The 10,885-nt window shown below is 38.9% G+C and overlaps 1 protein-coding gene across 1 annotated transcript; it reads left to right on the top strand.

Annotated features, from left to right (window-relative positions):
• The first annotated feature begins 3,041 nt into the window (after window positions 1-3,041).
• Window positions 3,042-3,605, top strand: LOC138157807 (histone H1-I-like). The gene is made up of 2 exons (XM_069083628.1): window positions 3,042-3,236; window positions 3,351-3,605. The coding sequence occupies exons 1-2, from the start codon at window positions 3,042-3,044 to the stop codon at window positions 3,603-3,605; spliced, it is 450 nt and encodes a 149-aa protein (XP_068939729.1).
• The last annotated feature ends 7,280 nt before the right edge of the window (window positions 3,606-10,885 follow it).

Genomic DNA, 10,885 nt, shown 5'->3' on the forward strand with positions numbered 1-10,885 from the left:
TTTTTATATTATACTATTTTCTGCTTAAGAATTTCATTTGGCATTCCCCACCCCCCCAAAAGAATGTAGCAAAGAAAAATAGCTAATCAAAACCAATGACAGCCACAGCATCTGATAGAATATGTATCATTCCATGTCCATAGTTCACCACCTCTTTAAGGAAAAATTAGAGGTGATTATTCTGTCTTCTCTGAATTGGTAATTACAATTACGTAGTCTTCAGCTTCATTTTAGTATTCTTTTCATTTATATTATTATGATCATTGTACATATTATTTTCCTAGTTCTCATTACTTCACCCTTCATTAATTCATATAAGTCTTCTCAGGAGAAATATCCATTAAAGTCTGTTTGCTATTCTAGAGCTCCCATACATGGCCTCTTAAGTATAAAAGCATTTCTGTCTACATCTTGTTTGGGGAGGGATTATAACTCTTTGCACAAAGCTCAACTCTAGTTTTGGTAGCTAGAGCTTAATTTCGAGAATTTTGTGTCTTTAATGAAATATGCTATCTACACATAGAACCATTACCACCACTATTGAGAGCACACATTAATAACTAATGACCCCTGTGAACTCCTTCCACTTAACACAGATCAATCAATAAAGACTTTATTACACACCTACTATGTGCCAGGCACTATGCCCCTGGCTCTGTGGTAGCTCCACAATTCTCACTCTAGCTTAACTATTACTGTTGTTTGTCCCTCTTTCTCAAAACAAAAAGCAAAACAAACAAACAAAAAAACCCCATGACATCAGGAAGGTGATGCCATGGCTTTTTGGGCCATAGCTCTTTGAGCCATCAGAGCCCAAGCAATGACCAGGTGAGGCTTGGGCTGGAACCATATTGTTGGTCAATCAACGACAGTCAGAGTTATTTGGATTTAATGCATGGTCCTGAAGAAAGAAATTTAACCTGTAAATCCCAAGTGAGGCTTTAGTGATCAAAATTTATATTCCTTTGGGCAGAGCACCCACAGGTAAGGGTATTATACCTTATGTGGACAAAGGAAGGAGGAGAAGAGAGGAGAGGAGGAAGGAGCTTCATTGTCCAACTAGAACTGGCCCCTTGGGTCTCCTGTGGGGCAGCTCGTACTACTCACAGGTTGTTGTTTGTCTTTCATTTTCAAAGAGAACTATGACATGAGGAAGGTGATTCCATGACTTGCAAGTGAATTGGATTTAAGTGAGTGGTGAAAGGTTGAAGGACTTCCATATTTCCATAAAGAATTTTCTGAGTCTCTCTCTCTCTCTTCTCTCTCTCTCTCTCTCTCTCTCTCTCTCTCTGTCACACACACACACACACACAACTAAACAAAAACAAAACCCTTTGAACATAAGCAATCTCCACTTGGTAAGACCTTTCTGTGCTGGCTTTTGTTTAGTAATTGACCTCTTCCAAATACTGTTCAGACTCCTCAGCTAGAGAGCACAGAGTTCTGGGGAGGATTGCACAGTTCAGTCATCAATACCATCCTCTGAGGGGAAAAATAGCACAGTTTTTGATTGCAAGAAAATTATAGTCTTTCCTCCACTGTAAATATCCCCAACGCTGTGAGGTAGGCAGAGAGTTGTAAAATGTCTATCTTTCAGAAGCTGGACAATAAAGAGAAAAATGAACCTCATCACAGGGTATTAATGTGCGCTGAAAACAAAATGCTCAATAAAAATTATTAATTGCTTCTAGTTGCTCGTTTATCTTATTTATGTGGGTGATATATATCAGCTGATTCCCCATACCCTTAAAGATGAAAATATAAAAAGTATTATGAGAAAAGAGCCATAGTAAAAGTCAAGACATGTTAGCTCCTCAGTTCATAAGAAGGAAATAGCAAATAAATACTGCATTTTCTTGGTTATCCAAGGATTAACAAGGCAGGTTACCCAACCTTAGCAAATGGTCCCGTGAATCTGGAAACCTTAATAGGCCAAGGGATCTGAGCAGAGTTTTTTAAATTTCTCTGCCTTAAACAATAGACAAGGTGAGAAAAAGTGAAATTTTGGATACTGGACATAGCAAGTTCTGAATAGTGGAATTTCCAAACTGGAAAGAACCTTAGAGATCACTTAATATGTCTCCATTGCTCCCACCTTCTTTTTTTATAGATGGGGTGATTGAGGCCAACCTGCTGTACTACCTTGCGCTGCCAGTTTTTCTTCATGTCTGCATATTCAGCCTGTTTTCATTGCATGCCTTAGAAAAAGTTAGTATTTTTTTTAGTCTAAGTTAACATATGCACAGTGCTTTGCAAGCATTACAATGCTATATAAAAGCTAGTTATTACAAATGCTAACTATGTTATTATATCTATATTATATGCTAGCGTTGATAGAATTGGCTACTCCGAGAAGCCATGGGTGCTTTGTTGGAAGTCTTCAAGAAACTACTGGATAACAACTACTTGTCGAGAGGTTGTAGAGGGTATTTTGATTTGGGTACGAGTCCAGCTGGAAGGCATCTGAGGTCCCTTCCAACCCTAAGATTCTGTGATGTTGTGACAAGAAAGGGTAAAAATTAGATATGTTTTACATAATTTTTAAAAACAATTTCCCATTTCATGTTTCATTTTGACATTTTCCATTTCCATATTAAATATCTTCATACATACTGAAATACTTACAGAATCCATAGATTCCCCAACAGAGATATTCCCTCCACTGAGAAAGACCATACACTTTCAATGAGTTGCTAGATTGACATGGTCAAGCTTGAATCATTTGTCTTTGTGTTGTGATAATAGATACCTTGAAGGGCCATTAGCCTAGCTTCTAGCTTATGTCAGCACTTATTAAATACTATTTGTAAAGAAATAGGACTGGTTCAGTCTAGTTTAATTCCTGGTTGCTGTTGGTTTTTTTTCCATTTAGCATTTATGTGACCATGGCATCATTTCTCCCTCCTTGTTTAAAGATGACTAAGTCTAAGAACTGTACCACCCACAACTAATCACAAAAATGGCCCAGAAATGGCATCAAGAAACCTGGCTCACAGAGATATGAATCTCTGAAAGGGGTTGACCCCAAATGCCTGAGAAACATGCTCTGCCAAGAAACACAACAAGAAGGGACTGAAGAAGATGCAGGTCAAAAAACCTGCAAAAACACCAAAGCCATCAAAGCCCAAGCAGAGGCCATCAAGGTCCTGAGCACCAAGGCGAAGAGAAGCTCCTCAGGCCCAAGATCCCCAAGACCAGCACCCGGGGTTCTGGCCACCAAGAGTCCAGGCCCTAAGGTTTGCATCAAACGTCCAGGCTCCAGGATCACGAAGCCTGACTCTAAGGTTGTCAGAACCACTGACCCCAAGTCTACCAAGTGCACTGACCCCAAGGCTATCACTGATCCCTAGGTCACCAAATCTGCTGCCAAGGTCAGTAAGTCTGGTCCCAAGGCTACCAAACCTGGCCCCAAGGCCACCAAATCTGATACTGAGGCTGCCAAGTCTGACCCCAAAGTCACCAAGTCTGATTCCAAGGCTGCCAAGTCCAATCCTAAGGCTGCCAAGTCTGATTCTAAGGCTGCTAAGTCTACCAACCCCAAACCTGCTGAGTCCAAATGCAAAGATGCTTGGCCTAAAGCTTCTAGTCCTAAGCCTTCAAAATAAATACTTCAGGACAGAAGGACGTGTTTAAACCTAAAACAACCCTTTTTTTCCCAGCTATGGTATGATTATTCACTATTTTGTACAAATAAAGGAAATGGTGAGTCATAAGGAAAAAAAAATTAAATAAAGGAATGAGGCTAAATGATCTCTAATGTTTCTAGATCTGGATTCCTTGTGTGTATATCTTGAATCTATAAGAAACATCAATTTGATACGAATTAAGATGGATAAACGAGAGGCAAGGGTGCCAGATCTGAACTCCCCCAAAGCTTCAATAAGCCTAGTTAGAAATTTAGGAATGTTTCACTATCAAGAAAAGTTAATGTCCTTTCTTTTTCTGAGAAGAAAGGCCCTCAACATAACTGGAGAGGTGACAGTGATACAGTTCCATTTGTAAAAGACTGAAATTATACAGATGATTTTTTAGCATCATAGGGGGTTATTTGTCTTGATATGAAGATGTTGCATAGTTAATGAATTTTGAAACTGTAAATTATGAACAAAGAATCTTTTTATTAGCAGCTGAGTTGTAGGTAATGAAGGACATCATGTCACAGTTGATGCTAGGCAGCTGTTCACCAAGTCCGGCAGGGTGTTGCAATAAAAGACTTTGCCAGCGCCATGCTTGTTAGAAACAAAAGCAAGGCAGTGTTCTCTGGTTGAAGGTTCAAAATAAATAGAAAATGCTAGTGTTCCATCTGAGGGTTTTTGCCTTGGACAAGGCACTTCTAAAGCCTGACTGAGTAACAAAGACCCGAGGCATGAGGTCAGAACAAATAATCAGCCTTGGACAACGTTTTATCCATTCCAATTGGTCTGACTAAGTCCTTGAAATATCACATGTTTTATGTTCTCTCAAACTGTCACAAATCCAAGGTTACCTCAGGGCTGGCAATTGCCCTAAAGACAGTTCAGGTCAGTAGACAGCCTGATTTCTTTCAGCTACATCTATGGAGAGGCAGTGTGGTACAGTGGAGAGATCACTGATTGGGAGTTAACATCAAATCTTGTCTTTGATGTTAACTATTGGTGTGATCCTAGGCAAGATGCTTAAACTCCCTTGACTTCAGTTTCTTAAAGTCTCAAAAAAAACTTTTACTATATGTCCTTAGGTCCTTTCCAGTCATGAATAACAGATAAATAATTCAATAAACATTTATTTTCCAGTCACCTACAATGTGTAAAGCGTTTATTACATTATCAAGCCTTTCATTAAGGAAACCAAACATAAAGCCCATTCTCTGGCTATTACTAAGTGTTTTGTTGCATTATGATTTTTGTTTGGAATTGTGATTGAATACAGCAAGAGAAACTCCCTTCACTAATGCAAATAAGCAACATCATTTATGACTTGTAGTTGTTAAGAACTGCCTGGGGCACTGAAAGGTTAAATGACTTCTCCTGGGCATCTACCTAATATTTGTCAGAATGAGAGTTTGAAGCTACATCTTCCTGTTTCTAAGGCTAACCTGCTATCTACTATACTGTGCAACCTTTTATAAAACTTTCTGAACTTCATTTTTTCTTCAAAATTCACCATATATTAATATTTTATTTTATTTCATCTTTTTTTTGCTTTTTTTTGGAGGGGGAAGGTAGGGCAATTGGGGTTAAGTGACTTGCCCAAGGTCACATGGCTTGTTCTTTTATGTTAAGTGTCTGAAGCCATATTTGAACTCAGGTCCTCCTGACTCTAGGGCTGGTGCTCTATTCACTTTACCACCTAGCTGCCCACATATATTATTATTTTAAGGGCTTTTAAAAATACTTTTAATACTTCAATGTTCCCTTCCCTTTCCCTTCCTTTCCCTTCCCCTTTTCTTTCTTCTTCCTTTTATCTTGAACTAGGCGTATGATGAGAAAACCTCCTCTACTCACGACCAACATCTGCTCTTCAGTTTATTGTTTTATATCGTTTCCAATGACTAAAATACCCAATCAAAAAAAAAATTTGATCTCAGTAGATTAGTTAGAGGCTGTTCAAGCCCAATTCAACCAAATGAGGAGTGATTGACTGATTCTGACAGTCAAGGGAAGAAGAAAACCAAAGGAAAGCAAATTCAGTGCCCATCCAGAAATCTCCCATGTTGGACAATGGTCTTTGATTCCATTGTTGTATTTTTCCTTCCTTGCATTTCACCTCTGCTGGTCTCTAAAGTAACAAAGGCAGAACCAGACTGAGTGAGATCCGTTGATCAAAAGAATTGTATCAGGAGAGCTGTTATTTTAGTCACTGACCACATGGTGAAGCTTAGTTTCCAAGTAAGACTCCTAAAAAGACTAGAGTTTGATTTAGATGAATGATAAATCAATGGGCTTTTCAATTATTGAAAAGTATGTGTGTGTGCATGTGTGTGTGTATGGGGGGGCAATTGTAGGAGAATGAAATTTTAAAAAATCTAGTTTGAAACTATATTTTCTAGACACTTAATTCCATTGCCCACCCCCACCCCCACACCACCCCACAAAACTTTTTGAAAATCTCTTTACTAAAGTGCTTCTATTTGAGGGGGAAAAAATGTAAATCTAGGTAGGCTAGTGAATCATATTCTTCCAGGTTTTGATTAAAAGATTTTTCTGTAAATTTATGAGCTTGCATTCCTGTGTTGTTTTATTAGTCTTGCTTTAATAGCAATCCAAGAGGGTTGTTATCCAGAACTGAGATGTAGTTATCATGGATATTATTCCTTTCATTATTGAATCATGCATTTCAATTAGTTTTTACAAGAGACACCATTCATCATGGCCATATTGTTTCCTTCATCATCGCTACAGTGCTTTTTATCAGTACATTACATTAGGCTAACTTTACCTTGATTTTATTTCCTTGCTTATAAATCTTGGTCTCAATAAAAATGTTGTGGAAGGATCAGATACTTTTAGCAACCATTTATCTTCATCAGAGCAATTTCTTCTTTTGAATTTTCACAATAGTATTTCATATATATAAAATTCCATCCCTAAGGGCAATAGCTTGAGCCCAGTACTGAGGAAACCAAAGAGGTAAATTCCTTAAAAAATAAAAAAATAGCCTTCAGTTCGGGTCTAAAGCATGCATTTAGGGGGTAGCCAGGTAGTACAGCGAGTAAGGTACCGGCCCCAGTGTCGGGATAACCTGGGGATCGAATCCGGGCTCAGACACTTAGCACCCACCCAGAAACACCTGGCCGTGTAACCTTGAGTAAGTTACTTAACCCCAATTGCTTTAAAAAATAAAATAAAATAAAATAAAATATGCATTTAGCACTGACTCCTACCCCTCAACACTTCAGTCTTGTTCAAGTGACTTAAAATCTATTTTAATGTTTTATTATGAACTAATCATCAAAAAAATTAAATTTCCAGAGGGTTATGTGTCCTCATGTGAAAATGTTGCACAGTTAATGAAATTGATTGTACATTCTCTTACTGCTTGTCTCAGGATTTTCCTTACTCTTTGTTCTGTCTTCTTGGTTTTGCTCACATTTTCTATAGGATGAAAATATAAGTAAATGCAGAAAGAATAAATGACTGAGTAAATGAACAAATGGATATAGGAAGGAATATTTCATTTGACTAGTTTAGTAGCTATTATTAATTGACCTACTTAACTATTTGTTTTATTTTATTTTATGTCTATACCCATGCATGTCTGTCCCTCCCTATCTATTAAGCCCTTACTGAATGAATGAATTGTAGTTTCATATACACACACCAATAAATGTTTGTATGTGTATACATACACTCATATATGATATTTATATGTATACATTATATACACATATAAGTTATTTGAAAACTTATTTTTAGTTACCAAATATTTGCTAAGTGCCTACTATGTTCCAGACACATAGTAGGTACTGTGAAAACAAAAGCTAAAATAGACATAGATATATATGTATTTGTTTGTTCTATTTCAACCCATTCCAACCAAAGAGAAATAAAATAGTTATGACAGACTTTGTGACTGGCATTCATTAAAAACATGTGGCCATAGTATTCCTTTTTTTGTATTTCTGTGGCAATAAATTGAAACAAAGATCTCTTCTTGAATAAATTATATGTACATTTTAAGGATAGGCTCAACTTTTAGAGGTATTTTTTTCCATTATCAAATATACTCAGGGGTCTAAGATGTAGAAATGATGAGGGCAAACAGAGACCTTAAATTGACACTTATTTCAATAAGTTAGTGGGTTCACTTGAAACTAAAAACTGTGTGTGGTTTATCAGAAATTTCAGAAGTTCATGTTTGTGAGAGAAACCACTATATTTCCTCATAACACAGTTGGGTTTACTTTCAAAGACCAAGAATACGGGTCAGGAGAGTTCCCCTGATCTGACTTTGTATGCGTGTTAAATTTTTCCTCCTGTTACATACCGCATCCAAATTTTCTTTTCACAAATATTTGCTAAGACAGCACATTTCGTTTTTCAAATTGTTTCTGCAATTCTCTGTCTCCTATCCAGGCTCCAATACCCTCATGGGACTCTGATATTTATCATGTCATTTCTATAGAACTAGGAGGAAACCAAATGCATTATAGTTGCTGGAAAACTTCACCTGTACCAACACAGGCCCGCACACACACACACACACACACACACACACACACACACGTGATGTCTGATTTGTTCATTTTTTAAGGATCTCCAAGGAGGGAGATTCCACACATTACATAGTAAGGCTGATTTTTGCTAGATCTGGAGCATAAGAAGGAATATATGTAGGAAACAACCAGGTGATGCATTAGATAGAACACTAACCTTGGAGTTCAGAAGATGTTGGTTAAAATGTGCTGCACACATTTCCCTTGAAACTCTCTCAGTCTCAATTCCCTCATCATCAGCTGGGGATAACAAGGGTTGTTGTGAGGACCAAATCAATGCCATACAAAGTACTTTGTAAACTTTAGAGGGTCATAGTGCTCGAATATTAGCTATTGTTATTGTTTTAATATCAAAGATCATAGGGCTGGAAGGGAATTTAAAAGATAAGTAGTCCAACCTCTTCATTTTAGAGATAAGGAAACTGAGACCTAGTGCAATTAAATGACAATTCAATAAGCACTTATTAAATGCCAACTATGTACTAAACTCTGGGGATACAAAAAGAAGTCCTGCTCTCAGGGAGTTTACAATCTAATGGGAGAAACAACAAACAAACATATATATATATATATATATATACTAAACAGCTATATACAGGATAAATCGGAGGTAATCAGCAGGGGAGAGGAACTGCATTTAAGAGGGGTTGGGAAAGACTTCCTGAAGAAGGTGGGGTTTTATTTGGGAATTAAAGGAAGGTCAGGAGGTCAGCAGTCAGAGTGGAGGAAGGAGAACATTCTAGGTATGGGTGAAAGGCAGAGAAAATTTTTGGAGCTGAGAGATGGAGTGTTTGTGGAATAGCCAGGAGGCCAGTTCTACTGGGATGAACAGTATGTATCAAAGAGTGAGGTACAGGAAGTCTGGAAAGGTAGAAGGGGACTGTGTTATGAAGGCTTTGAATGCCAAGGATTTGGTATTTGTCCATGGAGGCAATAAGTGTGTGTGTGTGTGTGTGTGTGTGTGTGTGTGTGTGAGAGAGAGAGAGAGAGAGAGAGAGAGAGAGAGAGAGAGAGAGAGAAGAGAGAGAGAGAGAGAGAGAGAGAGAGAGAGAGAGAGAGAGAGAGACATGATTGGACCTGTGCTTCAGGAAAAATGGCCAAACAGAGGATGGATTGAGACTTGGGACAGGAAGAGCCACCTACAGGTTGTTGCAATAATTTAGGCATGAAGTGAGGTAGTGAGGGCCTGCACCAGAGTGGTGGCAAAGTCAGAGGAGAGAAGGAGGCATATTCCCAAGATGCTGTAAAGGTAAAATCAGTGGGTCTTGGCAACAGCTTGGATATGGGGGCGGGTGATAGTGAGGAATCCAGAATGACTCCAAGGTAGGGAACCTGAGAAACTGGGAGAATTGGCTTTGCCCTCTGCAATAATGGGCAAGGCAGAATGGGTGGTGATGGTAGTTTCAGAGGAAAGACAATGAGTCATTTTGGACATATTGAGTTTAAGATGTCTACTAGATATTCATTTTAGGATGTCTGAAAAGAAGTTTAAGAGGAGAGACTAGAGCTCAGCAGAGAGATTGGGGTAGGAAAGGTGGATTTGAAAATCATCAGCATAAAGATGGTAATTAAATCCATGGCAGCTGAAGAGATCACCAAGTAAAGAAGTATAGAGGGAGAAGAGAAGAGGGCCCAGGGCAGAACTCTGAAGAATACATACAGTTAAAGGGCATGAACAGGAGGAGGATCCAGCAAAGGATCCAGAGAAGGGGCGATCAGATAGGCAGGAAGAAAACCAAGAAGGAGCGATGTACTGAAAACCTAGAGAGAAGAGAGTCTCAAGGAGGGTGAGTGTCAACAGCATCAGAGGCTTCAGAGACATCAAGGAGAATGAGAATTGAGAGAAGACCACTGGATTTGGCAAGTAAGAGATCTTCATTATGGAGAGTTCAGTTCTGGTGAAATAATTTTTGAGCACAACCCTACCTTCCATTCCCTTAATTGATCTGTAAGCAGGCATTTTAGCACAAGCCCACCTTCCATTCCCTTAACTGATCTGTAAGCAAGCATTTAAGCAACAACTCCACCTTCCATTCCCCTAATTGATCTGTAAGCAGGAATTTCAGCAGACTGAAATTCTGAAAGACTCCACCATTCCCTCCCCTAATTCCCCACCCCCTACCAGGTGTTCCCCATCTCCATCCATCCTGGGTTCCCTGTACCTCACCCTAGGAAAAACTTAGGAGGTGTGGAAAATTCAAATATACACTGACCAATCACTGATTGTAGTTTCAGCTTATGTAACCTGACTATTGTAATCTCTTTAAAAACCGGCATACTGTTCATGACAATTCACTGTCTGATCTGGGTATGTGACCCTGGCAGTCCCGCAGCAATAAAACCCACTTCCAGTTTTAATCTTGGGGATCTTCTGTCTCGTTCCTTTATGCCCTAAATAATGAGGTCAGAAGCCAGTTCCTAAGAGGTTAAGAAAAAAGTAAAAGGAGAGAAAGTGGAGGCACCCTTTAGAGGCCCCAACTGGTGCCCGGGCCCTCTGACTCCAAATCCAGTACCTTTTCTATTATAATATATTCCCCCCTCCCATGTTGCTCCCTCTGGAGCAAACATTTTTCTCCCCCCCCCAAATGGATACAAGAAATCAGTTCTACATTCTCCAGAATCCTGTGTATGGGTTGAAGCAGCTTGTGGCATGAGCCAGTGGTGGTGAAAATAATAACAATGGCAGTGACG

This window comes from Petaurus breviceps, unplaced genomic scaffold, assembly GCF_028583685.1.
Source record: "Petaurus breviceps papuanus isolate PSGF00001 unplaced genomic scaffold, PetGlider_PUasm1.0 173, whole genome shotgun sequence".
NCBI classification, from domain to species: domain Eukaryota; kingdom Metazoa; phylum Chordata; class Mammalia; order Diprotodontia; family Petauridae; genus Petaurus; species Petaurus breviceps.

What these genes read in the sequence shown, in the direction of transcription:
- LOC138157807 (XM_069083628.1), top strand. Translation starts at nt 3,042, where the DNA reads ATGCTCTGCCAAGAAACACAACAAGAAGGGACTGAAGAAGATGCAGGT. An exon ending in CCAAGAGTCCAGGCCCTAAG is followed by an intron (nt 3,237 to 3,350) that starts GTTTGCATCAAA and finishes ACTGATCCCTAG; the next exon opens with GTCACCAAATCTGCTGCCAA.